This window comes from Notothenia coriiceps, unplaced genomic scaffold (genome assembly GCF_000735185.1).
Source record: "Notothenia coriiceps isolate Sejong01 unplaced genomic scaffold, NC01 NC01_scaffold00027160, whole genome shotgun sequence".
Taxonomy (NCBI): Eukaryota; Metazoa; Chordata; class Actinopteri; order Perciformes; family Nototheniidae; genus Notothenia; species Notothenia coriiceps.
In genome coordinates this window covers 67,720-88,350 of record NW_011359861.1, presented here as the reverse complement: position 1 = coordinate 88,350, position 20,631 = coordinate 67,720, and the positions used below count along the sequence as shown (strand labels likewise).

Here is a 20,631-nt window from a genome sequence, read left to right as displayed (position 1 = left end):
CAGTATATTTTGAAGGTTTGAAAAACTCTTTGCAGTATTTAAAAGCTCAAATCAATGCTTATGGTCAATATATAGCTCATATCTACAATTTACCAACATTTCAAGAAACTCAGAAACACCAGGGGTGACTTTCTTACATTCTGAATAAAGTAAAAATGTTCGTAGTGCTTGATTCTCTCATTGAGGTAGTATGCAAACCACTGAAAGTTGTATAAATATAATCAAACAATAATGATATGCCGTTGGTGTATAATGGTGCACTGTACTGCATGTATGTTTTCAACAGGTGTCTCAGGTCTGAAACAATCCAATCATTGTTACACTCTAACCCACTCAGAAGCACACAGCCACAAGTGAGCAAACATGCAGACCACCAGCCTAACGCAACCTGATAGAAAACACATGTGATACCCAGGGTGGCAGTCACACCGCAGAAGGGCTCTTAAGGTGCTGCTTAAACTGCAACACTTTTCGTGTGCATGATTGTAGTTTCCCTCTATCACCACTAGATGGAGCTAAAAGTGATTGCAATCAAAGTCACACACTCACATGAAGTGAGAGGTGGAAATGCTTACTGGATGAATGACTATAAGCAGAGGCTGTACATTCTGTCAGTTAACAGGGTAAACAACTCTCACACACCTCTTCTGTGTGAATACAAACAGCTTGACACACACACACACACTGGACACACACTCAGCAATGAGAATAACTGATCAATAACGCTCACACGGTTATACAGCTTGTTTCATTTCTCACTTAATGAAGTGAGAAATGAAGCATTTAAAAAACACATATTAATAATAAGAAAAGGGTATTCACATTAAAGGTAGCATATAATTATGATATTCTTATTCCTTGGGCTTGAAAAATACACTTCTGTGATATATTAAAATACTGTGCAATTTTTTCTATGTTGAAACTTGAATAAATTACAGACATATTCAGACCTATCACTCTAGACCTGTGTGAGGTGGCAGCTTTGTGATTTTCAGTTTTCTTTTGAAGAAAGTCTGTATTTTCTGCCCTAGACTGTCTGCCATACAGTACGGACAATTTCAGTGTGCACGATATGTACAGATGTGTGTGCACGTATGTCCTCTCCTCTTTTGGTACAGCTGTGCCAAATACCAGACACACACTCCAGCTGACACGTTGACCCCTCACCTCTCACCTCTACACAACAAGCACATTGTTAGACACACAGAGCAAGAGGGACATGCAATATTGACCTGCATGTTAACACACACACAAACACACACAGATGCACAAATTCATCTGAACACCAATTTTTGTGTCAATATTTGAGTCTCCTGGCATTTTGAAGAATAAGCAAAGATGGCAGGATGTTTGGGGTCATATATTTCAGAAAGTTGAATTTATTTAAATCCTGAAAAGCGTAAACTAAGCACCAGTTGTTCCTCACTCACCAGCTGTGTGCCCATCCTCCCAGCTGACCACGATTGCTAGGCGTACGAGCTGCTGCAGGTTGTAATTTTCAACATGGTGCTCTGTAGTTACGATTTATTTATAATGCCTCGTGTACACAGACCAAAAATCCATTATGAGTACCCATGCTAGTAAAAATGGGTTATTAGACTTCGCATTATTTATAAGGATTAACATGAGGGTTTGCTTTGTCACTGTGGTGTTAATTATCATAGAAGTATCACACAATTTCAGTGTCTGGCTATCTGCTCTGAAAGAAAATACAAACTATCTTTTATGATATATGAATTTATTGTAGGGTAATCCTGACCTATTCATTACAGGAGATCCTGCCATCACAGGTGTTTTAGACCATTCCCATGTAAACCTGAAGTATTTTAAGATATTTTAAAATTCTAAAACTAACTGGGAAGTTACAGTCAGTCACATCATTCATTAACAGCTTTTGCAGTACAAACTGAAAATGAGCTGCATCGTATTTAAACAGAATAATTGATGGGGGTTTTTGATTTACGATGAGAAATACAATGTCTGCGTTGCCAAAAGTCTCACAAATGAAGTACAATAATTGAAGATGTTGAAGTAAGCACCATATGGTGACAGCACTGATTGGTGCTGTGTAAAGGCCTCGTGCCCTGGGAAAAGCGATTGAGAAGAAGTTAAGAGAATTTTATTTCAGTGGAAAAACGATCAAACACCCAATTTGTAATAATTCTAACAACAAGCTCCTCCATCACGCAGCAATCTGAAAAGCAGGTTACAGGTGTGCTTTCTTAAGGAACTGAGAACTTAACTAACTTTAAGAAGTCTTGCTGGATGTCTGTGAGTTCAATCTCAGTGTGACACTAAACACGCTGCTAATTCACCAAGTGTTCAAACACCAAATATACATGCAATCATCTATCATGAGATTCCTGGTTTTTACACCTGCTTTAATCAGCGCTAATTTACCAGAATTAGGTTTATGAGTCAGTTTAGTTCAGAGACTGTGTATTTACTTCTATATTCCCTGGTGAGTCCTCTACTGTCCCCTGTGTTCCATTATGTGGTCTGTGCCAGTCTGTGCTGCGCTCATACTGCTACGTGTATCATTCTGGGGGCGGTGTGGTTTCAGGGATGGAGGCCACAGTCTTAGTTTGGACCTGAGGGTGGATGCTGACACCACAAGGCCCTGCACGGGACCACAGGGCTGGGGCAAATGAGAAACCTGTCTTGAGCTCTGACTACAATGAGTTTACAAAACCGAACAGGAACACATTATTCATTTGATTTTCCAAAGGAAAAGCATTATTTCACAGCGAAATAGTAACTTTATTTAGATTCAACTTATATTAAATGTTACTGTTGCCAATACAATGGATTTTAAACTGCTAAAAGTAGAGATTTCAAAAACATGAATACTGTACAGCATAACAGTTCAGAAAATGTAAATGTGCCAATGGACAGCTAAGCAGTGCTAATGATAAACATCATTTATAGATAATAGCTTAAAACTAGTAAAATAAACTTTTCACAACATGTTTTATTAACCGTAAAGATACTACTCGATCTAATGGTTTAATCCTAACAGTTAATCAAACTAATATTTGACACAGTGTACGGCACAACCTATATGTTATCATTAAATAAAAGATCTAACTAGCACTGACAACATATTTTTGAATACATAGATTTATCTCAGACTCTAGTCGGATGTCAGACTTATAATAAAGACAAGAGTGAGAGCAGTGAGTCAGCATCCCATAATAATCATCATCGCTGTCTATAGCAACACCTTTTCAGACTGGAAATCCCCACATCACAGAGATTTACAGATGTTATTTGGCTGGAGAAAAACAGGTCTGAGAAGATTGAAAGCAGAGTGATGTGTTGTGTGTGTGTGCATCTTACACTAATTATGAACCTAATGTTTTTCTAGATATTTAAATCCAATGTGTTTCATCTACATTGTGTAATTTAAAAACCCCACAGGTATTTAATAACAGAAATCCTGCTATCCTTGTAATGTATACAGCACTAACTCATTCACATGTCATATATTCCATGATTTATCCATATCTTAAGTTTAGTAAGGGCACTGTTCATGGTGCACCCCTAATTCACCAGGGTGTCTCCCTTCCTTCCCATTCTGTGAGCTTATTCAGAAAGAAACAGGTAATAAAACGAAAATATTGTATGCTACTTATATTATTAGTTGATTGGGAATTTATGGAGAAGGTCACTTCAAACAGTCCCACATAAGTTATGACATAGCGCAAAGAGGTACATGCTTTACAGTGATCAATTACCTTTGTCTTCTAGATATATATATATATATATATAGATAATATAGACTGAAGGGTATGCTTAGGCCTCATCCCATTCTAGGAAAACAACTATCTTTACCTAACATTTAAACTATTTTCAAATGGATAGACTGTATTAAGATCTGGTAGAGTTGTACGTTAACATTAAATGTAAAGGCACACAGCTGGTCCCTCCTACACTGGTGAAATAACAGTGACTAGGAATAGCATCCTATGCAGACAGCCTGTCATAATAAAGCTGGTACACTCTCGTGCCCTCCTTGTACATCTTCTGCTAGAACAGTATGCCTTGGAGGAAGGACACACACCCACCAACCACTAAATCATCACCTATGAAAATAAGCAAGAGCTATCTTCAACTCACTTTGTTCCTTTAAGTCTGCAGTGCCAAAGTGGTTTTGTCTGAGAACGTTTTTTTTACTAGTTTCCAGTTTGAGGGGATGTCATGGTTTAGAACCGAGGCCTCAGACGTTTGTATGTGTAGCTTTGACTTATGTGTGTTTTATTTTAACACCACAGTCTGGGTCTTATATGCAAATGATGTCATTTAGCTTTGGTGAAGGCCATTCAGAGACTGCGAGTGATAGTGTACAGTCACAGTTGCCTAAAGAAAGGATACCTGAACCATTTAACCAGTTTTAACAAGTGGCTCTAAAAATGATTTTTTTGTGTGGAATTCAAACCAGCTTTCACACGAAGAAGTCTCTATTATGAAAATAAAAGTACTTTAAATGCATTGGAACCGTCAGCTGTTTATAGTAGTTAAACTGAATTAGATTAATGACATGCTAACCAACTTCAAGACAAAACCAAGCCATTTTCAGATGGTGGAGATTTTGCCCTGAACTCAGTGTCCCAGGCAGCCTGTTCTCCCTGGCGGAGGTCCACCTCCAACGTAGCCATAATACATTACATGGATACATTTATGGTTGAGCTATGGCTGTGGTTTTTCTCGATCTTGGAAAAGGAGGCAGAATTATAATGAGAGCAAGTTCTGCCTGGGAGACTTAACTGATGGCAACAAAATGCTATGCAAGATCTTTTTGCAACAGCTACATTTAATTTTGAAGGAGGAAAATCAAATATAAAAAAATATGTACACAACATGATCAAACTGGACACTAGCTTGGACAACAGGGTCTGTGCTAAAAGCAAGAGAAGAGTATTGACGTGAATCACCAGAGCCACAAGGGCCCATGGGAAAATGATGACAAAGCAAAGGAAAAATAAAGAGGGACATGGTTAAAGCTGCCAGACTGGGTCACATATGACGAACAGAAGCCTGACATACCACACACTTCCATACAGTAGGAATGAGCTGTCAAACGCCTGCTCGCCCGCCACACATAGACACTCTATTCAGCAGAGAGAACCAGAGCAGGGTTAGGTTATGTTTGGCCAACTGAGACAGACTGCCCTTTGAGGAGGGCTCAGCTTTGAAATGAAGCTGAGGAACATCCATGTCAAGACAATATTGCCCTCTGATTTTCTCCTCCTTTGGACACAAAACTCTGCTTTCATGGCTTTTGGGGTCTTCTGCTCTGTGCTTCATGCATCCCTCCTCCTTTTCTCTAGTCCTCATTCTCCCAGCGAAAACAGAATAAACATGAAAGATCCTGACCACTTTCTTCTCTAAATCAGTCTTTCACTGGCAGGGTGGGGCGCAGCTATAGTTTACACTAACATCTGGGCTGCTGCACGCACCGCACTGCGCGCACAGGAACGGGCACACAGACGCAGTGTTTCAGCCCGTCTAGCCAATACGCCGTAACTCTTGTGCAAAACGCGGCAAGTGAGTGTATTTGTGTCACTCTGATATTATCACAAGGTCCGATGATTTAAAGCATGTTTCTACAAGCAAACGAGCACAGCGCCTCTAGAGGCATCCTTTAAGATGGGAAATACAACCTGCACAAGGTGTTGGACACAGACAGAGCCACATTCACATGTAGCCTATGTGGAATACATTTCCACACCCAGAACTGGGAAAACATCCATAGCTCACAGACGCTTATGCACAAACAAAACTGTACAAAGCGCACATAGACACGGAGACACTGGACGCTTTCACTCCCAAAGCCCTGTGACTGAGGTGCTCCGCCGCATAATAACCTATTCATAAAAAGCAAAAATGTCTCAGACTTCCGCCTCCAAAATACACACGGGAGACGACGGGAAGGTGCAATCGCCTCTCGCAATCTGAAATTGGAAACGGGGCCAAAGAATACACTGGAGGGGGGCAATTTATGTTACAAAAGCCCCCTTGGTCCGTAAACTGTCCCCGCAAGCTCTCCACAAGAGGGATAAAGAGCCATTGATCCATCTGTCCACTGATACTTCTGAAGCAAATGTACTTCACAAAACCTAAACGGTTAAACCTGACATCATGTATCTATTCAAAATCTGGATGATGGGCATCAGCGAAAGCAGTCATCCGTTGCTTCTTAACCAGCTATTATCATATAACAAGTGTTAAAATCGTTCAGTTCCCCTTCTGTAAGATATTCAAAAGAGTCATAATTAATAAATGGTTAACAAAAATGTCACACCTTATAATCAATCAAATCAAACACGAAATGTTCACATATCTGTGGCTGCACCTATGAATGTACTAATGATCATTATTTAAGAATCATTGAAATGGTGTGGCATTGCGTTTTATAAGCCTCCTGTCAGATCTGAACTGATCTGGACTCTAGAGACAACTAGAGGTCCATCAGGGAACTGCATCACATACAGATCATTCCTTAAAGTCATACTCGGTATGACTCGAATACAAACAGAAAATGTTGTTCTACTACTGTAGGTAGGAGAACAACTCAACGTTCCATGGGCTTATTGAGCCATACAAACTTGGTGAATAAATCCCTCCTCCCTGCAGCAGAGGCAGTGATGGATGGACTGGTGCACAGGCTGAGCTGGTAAACACTCTGCCATCCCCACACAGTGCTGCTGTGGACCCGTGTACACTCAGATATTCAATTCGACCAAACTTCTAATAATGCAACCGAAGCAATATGTGCACCGTCATATTCGCAGGGTGGTGTAAAATAAGCTGTCATTTCAAAACTGAAAAGGATTCTTAGAGTTTTTAGTTTAAGATAAATAGGAAAATTCAACAAATGACAGAAAAAGCACCTGGATACCCAAATAAATCAGCTGAGGGCACAATCGATGACACCTGTCAGCAAGCTCTGGGCACGCAGAAAGGGGAGACGCCCGAGGAAATGATTTCCAAATAAAAAACTTAATTCAAACCATAATTACGCACTTACGTTTTCCTACAGAGAAACGCAATTAACATGCTTTTATAACGACCCTACTCCGTCACCATTCCCTAAAATAAAAGCTTAATTTGCAATAGCAACATATTTTCATTAATTATTTTTCTTCGTTTGTTTTAATGGGATAGACGCAGTGCCCATTGGCCCATTATTGGACTCTTAGATGTCCCTTGCATCACTTATTCTTATGTCTCAACTAATTTCACTCAATTCCCAAATGGTCGTTAGCATGGCCCATTCATAAAAACCTTTATGAACCTGTGAAGAAAACAAGTCACACTTCTTTAGGAAGTTGATTCAGTGCCAACATGAAAAATAAATAAACTTCTTAACATGCAAGTACATGCAAAAATATATCTGAAATACTGTGGGCCATTGCTTCTGGGCCAATGTTTACCACAGTTCTCGGGAAAAATCTAAAGAAACAGCTCAGGTGCGCAAATAGCCAATAATGGATGAGGTATTACGCAAGGTAAATCCAAGTAGACAGCGAATAATGACAAGGTTTGGAACGTTAAACAACATTATAAGTAGCCAAATAATGTAAGCAAGTCTTTAAGAACACATTATAAACATCTTTCTAATATAAACTGTCTTACCTGCACGAGCCACGGTCGTTTGGCATACGACGAGTACCACGGTTGCCAAGGCAAAGGATGAGAAGTCCATGCGCCATGGTCTCCGTTTCTTCCGGAAGGGACAATCTCCAGTATCCATAGTGTTGCAGTAGTTTGCCGGCTTGGTTGAGCTGTAAATGTAGGATATGGTGGAAGTTATCCTCTCACAGAAAGCCAGCCGACGAGAGGGACCCGACTGAACCTTCTGCCAGGCGACAGACAAAAAGGCACGCCTCTGACGTCGCTGCCTCTCTCCCGGAGACTTTCCTTAATGAGTTACCTATGTCTGACTATCTAAATGCACGAAACCTAAACACTAAATGGGGTTTGGGGTGAAAATATATTTTATTTTTAACGTGTAACCCCTTAGTGCTAAAGCCCCATTGAGTCAGACTGGGTAAGAGTACCCAAAGTGGAGAGAGCAGCAGAGAGAGACCTGGAATCACGCTCTCTCTCCCCTTCTCCCTCTTTTCCTTCTTTACTTACACACTTACTCTCACGAAGAGTGAGAACGTGTGTGTGCGTATGTGTGTGCGTACGTGTGTGTGTGTGTGGAGAGAGAGAGAGTGAATGGCAGGAGGAGAGGGAGAGAAAGGGCGTGCGTAATTTTGCATTCGGCTTACGTACGTATACATGCACGGAGGAGCCTCTGAGTGTGAACAGAACGTTTTTAATGATAGGCCTATGCAAATACTTCAACCCCACACTAACAACAATTGCGTCCTTCTTTTAAACTGTGAGTTGGTGGTTTAATAGTAATCATTGGATGTACAGCAGTCAGTCATAACGCTTCTCTCGGTCTAAATAATCCGAATTCACTAAAAACGGCTTGCAGAACAAAAAATATTTACCTTTTATATTTCCTTCTTTTGTTTCTTTATAAGTATCTGTGGCATGAAAAGGCCGGTTTTATAAACCATGAAGGGTAGAAAAGACAGGATCGCTCACCTCGCTGAAACAGCAGAGAAGAGTGAGAGTCCTGCCAGCCAATCAGGCATCTGTCCGCTCTTCTCGCAGCGCCCCTCTCATCTAATCTGAGAAGCTCTCATCTCGTCCTGATTGGTCAGTCCCACGTGGCCTTGTTTTGCAACATCAGCTCAGATGTGTGTGTGTGTGTGTGTGTGTGTGTGTGTGTGTGTGTGTGTGTGTGTGTGTGTGTGTGTGTGTGTGTGTGTGTGTGTGTGAGTGAGAGAGATATTAAAGGCTCAAGAAAAACAGACATGAGTAAAGAGTAATTTGTAAATCAGTGTGTAGTGTGTAATCAACGTTTGCCTGCCAACCCCAAGTCAGCTTCTATCAATCATTTCTCTCCTATATTTATTCTTTTTACATTTAGTAGACATACTGGAATGATTTGTTAAAAAAGTTGAGTTAAGTTAAAAGCAGATGGAAACATGGCACCTTACTGATTGTTTTATGCATTTAAAAGCAACCCACACATATACTGTCTGGTAAAAAAGCTGAATGATTTCACAACAGTTGAGCTTGGTGTTTTTAACTTAAAACACTGCAAATGGAGAGCTGTGCTTTAATACTAATGTAGTTCTCGTTTAAAGGCAGCAGGATGGAGACTGAAAGTTGGATTGGCTAAAAATGAACTAAGATGAACTAAGCCGGAGTTAAACTTTTAGGGGGATCTGTTGGCAGAAATGGAATATAATATGCATAACAATGTTTTTGTCAGTGTATAATCACCGGAAACTAGGAATTGTTGTGTTTTGTTTAGAATGACCACTACATAAGGCAGGGTCCTCTTAAAAGAGTCATGTTTCTACAGAGGCCAAAATAGACAAACCAAACTCTACAGAAAATCATCTGGCATATTTATTGGCTAGGATATACCGGACCCAAAAATAGCTGAACATTAGAAGCTACACAAAAGCAGTATTTACTGTCATATTATTGTACTGCATTGGATTAGCAGGATTATGAGTTTATCGCAATATGTTCCTATTGCACTGTATGAAACATGCTTTTGTCAGTAAGAGATAACCTGAAGGTTAACAAACAATATGAACAACACATTTATGACAAGTAAGGTTTCATTTTCAATTTCAAGCCCCTGATTCTTCTTGCCACTGAGAATATATCAAACCACTGTCACATAAACTTCAAACCTCCTTTAGAAGAGACATTCCTTTCATAATTTCAAAGCCACTTTCATATCCCTACCTGTCATAAACACTCAATAGCATCTCCTATATTTCAAAGCTTTCCCCTGTGCCCAGCCGTCTGCCTTCTAAATGTTTCTATAGTCACAAAGCCCATAGTTAGTCACTTTCTTTGAATGCAGACTCCACATGCAGAGAGTAGTAATTAACCATAATTATCCCCTGATGCTCTATAGAATTTCTATCACCCTCCATTCCCCCTATTTCTGTCTGAGTCTCTGAGGGGAAAGGGGGGTGATTTGTTTGCATTCTGTGGCATTTACATGATAACTCCCCTGAGTATCATTCATTCTTAGTGCTGAGTAGCAATAGAAACTATGGAATTATTACCTTACATTATATAAAAAATATAATATATTCTGATGAGATTACAGACAGAGACTTGTTCTGTAGCTATTTTCCATAACATAGAAAATATATCCCTTAAAGATTTTGAAGGGCCGAAAATATATTTCCTATTTACCTAGCCTTACGTGGCTTGCGTATGATTTGAACAAAACAGGCTTGCAATATGATAAGCTAAACATATTATGTGTGTCCAATTGATGTACATTAAATTAATCTTATTTTCATATCATTTATATAGATCACATGACATGCAACAGACTGTTGCTGCTCTTAAAACTTGTAGAATTGTTCTTTACATTTGAGTTATTAAATCAAAGTCTTATCTACACTGACCCTCAGCGATAAAGATTTTAGTGGCTTTGCAGCAACAGCATTCTTATGAGACACTCAGCTGTGACACGGCACCTCTCCAACACCAGCTAAACTACTATAAGGTTAGATACATAGTTGAAGTACTCAAATTGTGAGTGTTTTATGAATGCAAACTGTTCTTTAACACTAAAAGTATTGATGTTTGAATTGCTTTACTATTATGAAATCAGTGTGCTATTTTAGAAGTGTGTCTTCCAAGCTTAATTGTTTTTTTGAATGCATCATCAGTGTCAGGCCAAAACAGAAGTCCAACAAAGAATTCGGGTAACTCCTTCTGAATACTCTGCTGCAGCAAGAGACCTGCTAGGAGAGAAATCGAAACAGGACCTCACTTGGAGTTGACAAGGTAGCAGACTAAACATAAACATGCTCCAAGTAGACATTAAAATGTAAACATTTGTGTCACTGTGGCAGTCGTTGAGTGTTACCGTGACAGGGAACATCTGGTAGTAAGACATTAACTCAGCATCATCATTGGCTTTAACACTATAACCTATTCTTTTAGAATGAAGTGACACAAATAGTAAAACCAGGTGTAAACGTAAATGAACAAGTAGACTGAAAGGCTAGATACAGTAGCTTTTATTAATTGGATTTAACAGATTCAGACCTGTAATTAAATGTTGTCATCAGAAGTTAAAAAAACAAACATTTCGTTTTACTCAATACAACAGTTTAATCATATTTTGGTCAAGAATGTCATTATTAGGAGTCTACTCTAAGGTTTGCCTAAAATTGGGTGTCTAATTTAACGATTTCATTATTTTTACGAGTGGCAAGTTTTATTTTCTACATTCAGTTTTGCAGGCTTTGATAAGAATTGATGAAACATTTGTATTTGTTGTAAAGGGTTAAATGTATCAGCTTGATGTCCTGCCACAGACAGCATTATATTGTACATTGGTTGAAATACGGTGCTATATTTACCATAAACCCCGATACAGACCCTCTCCAGGTTTCTGCAGGTGCTACCTTCTTTTCTTTGTATATGTTGTGGGATTATTTTTGGACCAATAGGCTCATAAGCTGCCTGACTCCACCATCTCATTACCCAAAATAAATGTCCTCTCCATACTAAACTCCAGTGAATCAGAAAAGGGACATGCTTAAAGTACCATAGCCATGTTTTACCTCTGTTTAGCGGTAATGTGCGGCCTATGAGTTTGCATTCAATGCTGCCAAAAGAAGAAAATTGTATAGTACTTTCTCATAAGGAACTATATGGTTGAGCTTTGATCCACTAGAATGAGAAGGAGCGGCTGTTGTGTGATCATTATCGAAAACCATCAACTAAGCTGCTGCATATAGCAATTATCAGGAATTGTAAGGAACATAGGGCAGTTTCTACGCCTATATATAACTATATGAAAGCCCTAAGGAATAAATAGAATCTCGTTCTCAGATGTAAAAATAATGAAAACAGGATAGGAGTCACAGAGCAGCAGGAATGCTAAAAATATCAGAAATCTGAGAGTAACAAAGCAAATGAATGAGCATGTAATGCAATACAATGTAGTATCAACAATTTTAAACTCAGAAGTTGTCATTTATTGTTAGGGTTCATACACTTTTTCACCAATGATTTCAATGACTTCTCCATGACCTTTACCTAATTTTCCATGACCAAAATAATTACTCTCTCAGCGGGACAGCTGAAAATGATTTATTTTAAAATGGAACAGGAAAATAAGGTCTGCATATGAAACATGTTGGGCCTAAATCTAAAAAAAATCACATAGTAGGCTTACTAGCTCCTACAGGCTAAAATCTCTCACCAGCAAAATACCTCGACAGTTAAATGCCATTTTACATTTCATTACTATACCATAGAGTATTTATTATCGTTATAGTATTACTATTTCGACGATTAGATCAAATATAAATTATATTTGATGCAACTTTAGTTACATTTCCATGACTTTTCCAAAACCTTGGGAAAAATATAGTTTTCCATAACTTTTCCAGGGCCTGGAATTAGCATTTTGAATTTCCATGACTTTGCCAGGTTTTGAATGACCGTAAGAACCCTGATTGGACCTGAATGCCTAGTTTGGAGCCATGTTCCTCCTTCTGTAAACACTGTAGCTTCACTACTGTTATTTTCACTTTCTGTAATAAATCAGAAAGTCCAGGAAATGCTCTCTCACTGTGGCATCTCTGGGTTTTTTATTTTTGCTTTCTTGACACAGTGGATCGAGTGTTTTTAAGGTTGCAAAGATTGCCTACCTTTCATATAACATTTGGAATGGCTTTGTCCAAGGTGTCTTTTTTGTCTTTCAATTTTTGCCCGTCCTTTAATTGGGATAGAAAAGCTCCATGGATTTCACAAGGAAAATAATCAGATGATAAAATATAAATATGGTCATGCTTCTATGTTGTTACTCAACGGTTGTATATGTAATAAAAAAATAGGATTATTAATGAAAGTATAGGTATTTTTACTCTTGCTTTGATCTCTCTACAAAACTGTATCATCTTTACAATCATCCGCTCTTGCTTACTCTGACATCCAAACTAAGACTCTATGTGTTTTTCTATCTTAAGAGGTTCACAACAGGTGCTTTAGCAGGTGCCTACTTGTTCTCCCTCTGATCCTGTGGCTTGCTTCCATTTCCTTTGGCGTGTTGTGCATCCTCGAAGGTGACAGCTGGAAAAAACATAAAAACACAGACAGCAGGAACCAAGTAGTATTTCCAAGAACCTCATTGATGCTCTAACTGGCACATCATTTTTATTTGCAGAAAGATAATACTGGGGTTGGGTTCAAATAGTTATTTAATTCCAAAAATTCCTTTTCCTTTTTGCACTGCAGTCGCGTAGTGCTAAAAGTAGTGTTATGTAGTATGACCTATCATGAGTCCTGCATCCACAGACATTCAGTCACCTACAAATCCTGCCTGATTGACGTCAAATTCTATCTAGTCTTGTAACATACCTTTGACGGCACGAGGGATAGTTTCTTCAGATCCTGAAGTAATTCTCATTTCCCAGGTAAAATAAGCACCACAAGGAGGAATTAGTTTGTGTATATATTACTATAAGTAGACTTTTGATTTGGTACTTAAAATATATACACTGCCATAGANCTTTCTGATGCGGGTCTTGAAACAAAGCATAGAAATTATGACCTTAGTGGCCACAGGTGCGAAAGCTCTCTCCAGAGCTACTGGAAACCCAATCTCGGGGACCGGAGAAAGTGGAGCAATATTCTCGCCACGCCAAGCAACAGCCTAGAACAACCTCAACCTATACAAGTGACCACGTAAGCCATGCTACTGATGCTGGACAGTTTTTCAGTGGATGCACAATAAACAGCAACATACACATTAATGTAAATAAACAGCCAAATAATGGATCAACGCTCTCTGTCTAATATGTTCGCTCGCTGTTAGTGTTGTTGCATAGCAACCACCTTGCACTATGTTTTGTGCAGAAGGCAACGGAGGGACTATTTTATTTTGAACATCATTATTTACTAATAAAAACTATTTAAATTAGAGTGTGTATTTTTCTTTCATATTGCCACACTTGGTAACCGTTTTATAAAAGCAATAGCTCACTTCAGGCCGTGATATATGCTCATTATATCACAGCTAAGGGGGTTGTCCACGGGTTGCACGGGTTGAACCACGCCCCTTAGCTGTGATATAATGAGCATATACCACGGCCTGTCGTGAGCTATTGCTTAATTATACTTGGTATGATGTAACATTGTTGGGGGGTATAGTTTGAGTTGATCTAACACAGCGTTGCTTCTGTATCTGTGGGATGAGTAAATAAAATATCATAAGCTTGGAAATAGATACAAAATAAATACGATATATCTACTCCTGTTTTAACATATGTACCTTTTTGAAGTGTGTATACATGTACACTTTCAATGACATCAAATCTTATCCTGTAATACATCAAGCAAACAGCTGCTCAAGAGCTTAACCGCCATATTAATTGCGGTGTATAACGTTGCAGCTATATGCTCTCATGTGTGTTCTAACAGTGGAAACACATAACATAAGCTGCATTTCATTAAAGACTAGTTTCTTAGTTGATTTTGTCATGTGACACTTTTGGGTGTGCAATGAAAAATTATCATATGGTAGGCCTACTCTTAAAAATGTTTTTATGTATATGACATTTTTATTAAAATACTGTGTTGAGCTTTGTGTTTGCGTCCTGTTATCAACTCTCTAAAGAAAGTTGTAATGGGAATAAGGTGAACTCCTTTTTAAAGGCGTAGACTCATTCCTCCACAGATGAGTAGAGGCTCAGCTCCACTCTCACACTGACAGAGGGACTCCTCAGCCGGCCGAGGTCAATAAGGAATGCACCAGGGGAGAGGGAGGGAATGTACCACAGGGGTGTTGAGGAAGGGGGTGGGGTGGCAGCGGAGGAAACACAGAGGGGGAAAACAGAGGGGTCTTTTGTGAGACAGGAAGCTGCTGAGACCAGGGCCCTCTCTCTGGGTACAGTAGTGCAGCAGAGAGAAGCCTGGGATATGAGGAAGATGGGACTGAGGGATGAAGACGAAGTGAAATGAGGAGGAAAGAGAGCTCAGGACATGTAAGAGAAGAAGACACCTGGGAGGTGGTAGAAAGAGGGCTGAGTGATGGAACAAGATGCTCGCTGTAGGATAACCAATATGCTGTAGGAGTGGAAACATTTATATTGAGTGCCCAAAAAGTTATCTTTCACATAGACAGTATTGAGGGGTTGGTATCGGAGCCTTACCAACACTTTGGATTGGTTTAATATTAGGTCTATGGAATTAAGTGTAGAGCAAGTGTGTTCAAAAACTGTGTTTCAATATAAAGAAGTGTAATTGTTCATAACAACCTAAGTGAAGGGTAACCTTTAGCCCTCAATAGCTTTTTTAAATCTTATTTATTGATGTGTATCTTGTCATTTTGTATGTGATTTGGACCTTGAGTCTGAAATAAAGATTGAATATGAATAGCATAAAAAATACATCAAATAATCAAGAGAAAGCATTACCCGCCTACAGTTTTAATTGTGTTGGTGAAGTTTGTTGATCTTTGTTGAGTTGTTTCATAAATACACTGAATTCAATGTGTATCCATATCCATGCAGCAACTATGGTGTGGTGAGGCATTTGAGTGGCAAGTAGCCAGTTGTATTCCCGGACTGGTAGGGGCAGGATACATCTGGCTGGAGAAAGTGCAAGATCAGCGCTGGCCCTTTCAAACACATCTGAAGTTTCCTTTAGCAAGTCTAAGGCCCCGGCCACAGGAGGACGAAAACGGTCGTTTGCGTTACTGTTTAGTGTCATATGGACCGTTCGGCCACACGAGGACGACCGTATATGACAGTAAACAACTGCGGAAACGATTATGGGTCCCAAGGTGGATAGAACGGCATACGCAACGCTCTGGGGGGTCCAACGGCTCCGTGTGTACGCCCTATAAGATCATTTTCTGATAATGATGAGGCAATAGCCCCGCCTCTCCCCACCTCTGCTGCTCACCCCGCGTCAAAGTAAACTGCAAACTGAATTCAGATTATTTATCTTTCTCTCGATATGGACATAAACGCGAATGAAGTCTAACGGCCCGTCCACACAGCGGCGTGCGTTGACGCTTCACCATTCACTTTGAATGGGGTGACGTCACTTTTTGCCGAACTGCACCAAAAAACCACCGCGTTGGTGGACGGGCCGTATATGACAGGACGGAGACACGCAGCTCTGTCACCTGCAGCTTCCTTCCCGGCTGTGATGCAGCGGTGAACGGTAGCAAAAAACACACACTTCAAGGTCAGATCCTCACCCTTAGCTATTTTTAATTACCTCTACAAACTACACCTAAACCAGCTATAAAACAGTGTTTGGGCAATGTTAATTAGTTGAGTAGGTTATTAGTTACTCTCTTCAAAAAAGCTAAAACTAGTTATTTTATTAGTTGCTAAAATTTTAAAAGTAAATAGTAATAGTAATAGTAAATAGTAACAAGGTTTACTTTACTTCACTTTAAAAATAGAGTAAACAGGTACAAGATATAAGTTTTTGTGTTGTTTTTTTTGCGTGCACTAGTTCTCTGGAAGGCAAACAGACTCTGACCGTTGCCGCATGGGAGCGGCACGGTGTCCTCAACAACATACCTGGCAATCCAAATCTGTTTAGTTGACTCTGGGGCTTTGGGTGACAATGTGGCGATTTTAAAAAAAATCGATTTTTTGTGGCTGTTTAGATGGTGTTGCTCCATCTGGGTCACTGCCGGTGGTTGAGACGGGTGGTCTTTGCGAGTAGTTTCATTAAGCCCATGTACATTATTAGCTGCTTCAGGAGATTGGGCAATTGCTGTTGTCTAGGGAGTAATCTTCTGGTCCTGCACACATTTACATTGACCGTAATATTTTTGGTCTTGAGCCCCACAAATTACAATTTTTATATCTCCAATTGCAACGCTGCTCTCTCGCTTACTTGAAATGGGCTGCGTATTGTGTGTGTGTTGTGTGTGTGTGTGTTGTGTGTGTGTGTGTGTGTTGGTGAGGTGCCGTCTGGTGTTGGTTGTGTGTGTGTTGTGTTGTGTGTGTTGTGTTGTGTGTTAGCTTAGCCAAGTGTTTGTGTGTGTGTATTTTCCGCATAAGACTCATAATGTATCTGTCTCTCTCAATCTTTGTCTCTGTGTCTTCCCTGAAATGTTGACCCCGTGTGTTAGACCGAATCATCACCTGCTCCGCTCTGGTTACCCGGGGCTTTGCGCGCCATTTGGTGCTGTGAGAAGGACATCACTGTATTCGCCTGTATAAATTATATCCGCAGGGAGATTCAACGTTTATTCTATTATAGCCCCAATTATCACAAATGTTACATTTTGTCTCAGTGGACTTTCACCAAGTTTGCGTACAGAATAGTTCAGTATGACAACCCACATGTCGGTTCATCCATCACCATAATGTAATGCGCGGTAACGCACCGCCATTTAAATCCACAGTAACCGATAAACGGCGTTTACCTTGAATGAGGAATGTAGGGGTAACTAGTGACCGCCTTATCAAGTTAAATACAAAAACATTGCGTTAAGCAGGGTCGCGGTTCTTATGTAACGCGTTACTTGTAAACGCGTTTAGTCACAACACTGCGTTAGCTCCACAACACTGGTTATAAATATGTTTATTTTTACTGTCGGGGTCATTTCATTACTGGATCAGCGCTTGCTTGCTTGAGACAGACCACTGACGCTGTCCGTAAAGAGAGGGAGGAAAAAGAAGGGCTCCTTAATGTACTTTGTATTATTGTATGTATATGCGCGGTGTATTCATTTATTTTAAAGCCAATAAATAACAAAGAAGAACTTTTGGACGGGCACTGTTTAATTCTGTTCGGAGATACTTAACACACGCTACCCAAAACTCTGCGCCCGGTCCACCCCCCCCAACCGGAGAAAACAGAAGATGGTTTAAACATGACAACCCATTGCTTTCGCCTGCTTGTCGCGAAGTTACAGCGCCACGTACAGGCTTCCTGCATATGTTACTGCAAGGCTTCTCCAGCGGTTGGACGCTAAGACGAGTTGGCCATTTTTCTCAAGTCGCGAGGGATACTGGGGCTTGGTTAGTCGCATTTACTTCTAAGTCCACTTCCTTCAGAAACGAAGCAAGGTACAAGCCATGGCTTCGGAAAAACGAGTAAGAATGGAAACAGGCTAACAAGTGTGCCACTCTCTTCTAACGTTTCAACAAAGAACTGTACCGAAAATAAATACCTGCATGAGGTCTATCTAATTATTGAACCTTGCTTTCTTTCACGGAAACACATTTTGGTGATAAACAAATGCAAACAAATTACACATATTTTACCGAACACATGTTTCTACGCCACTACATACTTTACATTTAATTGTGTGCTGGCGGTCGGTTAGGCCCATTTCTCCGCCAAGGGGTTTTGAAATTGGTCCGGCCTGGCAAAGCATTGTGGGGATTTGAAGGGACAGCCTTGAAATTACCCCCCAAACCCAAGGACGGCTGCCTCCCGGTGGAATTCCAAGTATTGCTGGGAGATGGGAACCAGTCCTTCGCGCACTCCATGACCGCAGTTATCCTTGAAATATTGGCTTGGGGAAGCCACGTTTCCTTCGGCGATTGAGGGAAACGGCCCGTGTTCACTACCCGATCTGCAGCTCTGCCCGATCTGCAGTGCGGCATTGTGCGAGATGGTCCGCCATATTGGAAGAACTCCCGACGGGCAACCCCAAAGAAGGACACCGTTGACACAGTGGCTTTTTGGCCAAAAGCTGAAAAATAAAACTCGGACAGAGAGTGAATTATTGTTATTACAACGTGAACTTCAACTTTATTTACAACCTTCTGTTTATTTTCCTTTCATTTCGGGGTAAATACATTGTCAGAATTGTCATTGTTGCTTTTTGTGTTTGCAAGAAAAGCCACTGGGGTCAAATTCTTCCACTTGGGTGGTCGTTGTACTGTTGTTGGGTGTGCAATGTAATCTCTCTCGTATAATAATGTAGTATATTGTTTCTTGTAACGTGTTGCTTTTGAATAGTATACGTTACATTACGAATATAACTGGCCCGGCGTGAATCTGAAAATGTAAATTTGAGTTAGCACTACTTAGTTATTTTGGCAGTTGGCGGAACGTCAGGGCCATTCAAGGTATTCAGAGAATACCCTGGAACACTCAAGATAAAACAAACCACAAAAATTTAATTACTATAAATTAAAATGTATATAAAATTAATAAAATGAGACATAGTATCTGTGTCGTTGATCTGTAATATCCACAAGATACGTTGATTTGTTTGTCCTTTCGGACCATGCGACTACGGCCATTTCAGGTGGTTTTTGTGTTTAGAAAGAAAGCAACCAAATCAGATCTTGTTCTGGGTCTCTGGGTCGGAATCCCTTCAATCCCAAAGGGGTATTCTAATCCTTGATAGAATGCCCTGGCCTTTGCCAGCTCGGAATGAGGAGCGTGACTGTTGGGGACTGGAACAGTTTTGATCAACCAATCATATATTGATTTGTTTAGCCAATGACTTGTTCTTTGCAGGTTCTCCCTACGGTTCCAGGTACTCGGCCCGCTAGTTAACTGGCTCGAGGACAGAGGATCTAGATGAATGGTCCATCCATCCCATCTTCTCCCGCTTATCCGGTGGTCGGGTCTCGGTGGGTATCAGGTTCCAAGCAGAGAGCCCCAAACTTTCTTTTCCCTGGGCCACATCAACCAGCTTAGGGACTGGGGGGATCCCAAGGCGGCTCCCCAGCCAAGAAGAGGATATAATCCCTCCACCCTGGTCTAGGTCTACCCCTTTGGTCTCCTCCCAGCTGGGACATCTCCTGGAACACCTCCCTAGGGAGGCTGCCCCACGTGGCATCCTAACTAGGTGCCCGAACCACCTCAACTGGCTCGGTTTCGATCCGATAAGAGACGTGTCATACTCCGAGTCCCTCCCGGGCATGACCGTGAAACCCTATCCCTATAGGGAGACCACCAGCTCACCGCTGCGGAAAATAACCCATGCCCCTTCGGACCCGCAATCTCGTTGTGACGGAAGCTAACAGCGTGTCATTGATTTCACGTTAGAATGAAGAGTCAACAGTGTGGTCCTGTTGGGAAGATGAAGTGTGGGAATTTGTGAGTACCCTTTTTCAAAGACGTACAATTCAGTGAAAAAGACGACTTATAATCGCCGGCGGGAGGGAGGCTGCGGCTGGTGTGTCTCGAGAAGGTCCAGTGTGTGATAGCGCACGGTTCGCCAGCTGCCTTTTTAGTCCTATTTTCACCAAAATACTGCAAAAGAAATAGCTAATATTTTTAAATGGCTGAAATGGTAGGGTTTAGTTTGCAGCTCAGCTTATACATCCAGTGAACGTGGCGAGTAGTTATAGCATAACAACTGTTGTAGGCCTTAAGGCTAATAACAACATTGTATTACATCGGTCCTTAGGAAATACTCAATTGCTGAATGTTAAATTCTTAACATGTGACACGTGTTAAGTACGAGTACAGGACCACTGTCAATGATCTTATATATGAAGGTTGCTGAAGAGGATCAAGGAAGAGAATAAAGGAAAAGAGGTTAAAAGACGGAGCGCTGGACGTCAGATT

At 40.5% G+C, this 20,631-nt stretch overlaps 1 protein-coding gene across 1 annotated transcript in view; it reads right to left on the bottom strand.

Moving 5' to 3' along the window:
* Nucleotides 1-7,854, bottom strand: part of LOC104957492 (collagen alpha-1(V) chain-like) — a 35,408-nt gene extending 27,554 nt beyond the window's left edge. The window contains exon 1 of the mRNA XM_010785129.1: nt 7,639-7,854. Within this exon, the coding sequence (XP_010783431.1) occupies nt 7,639-7,756 (118 nt within the window). The 5' untranslated portion in view covers nt 7,757-7,854. The remainder of the gene's footprint in view (nt 1-7,638) is intronic.
* Between the last annotated feature and the right edge of the window lie 12,777 nt (nt 7,855-20,631).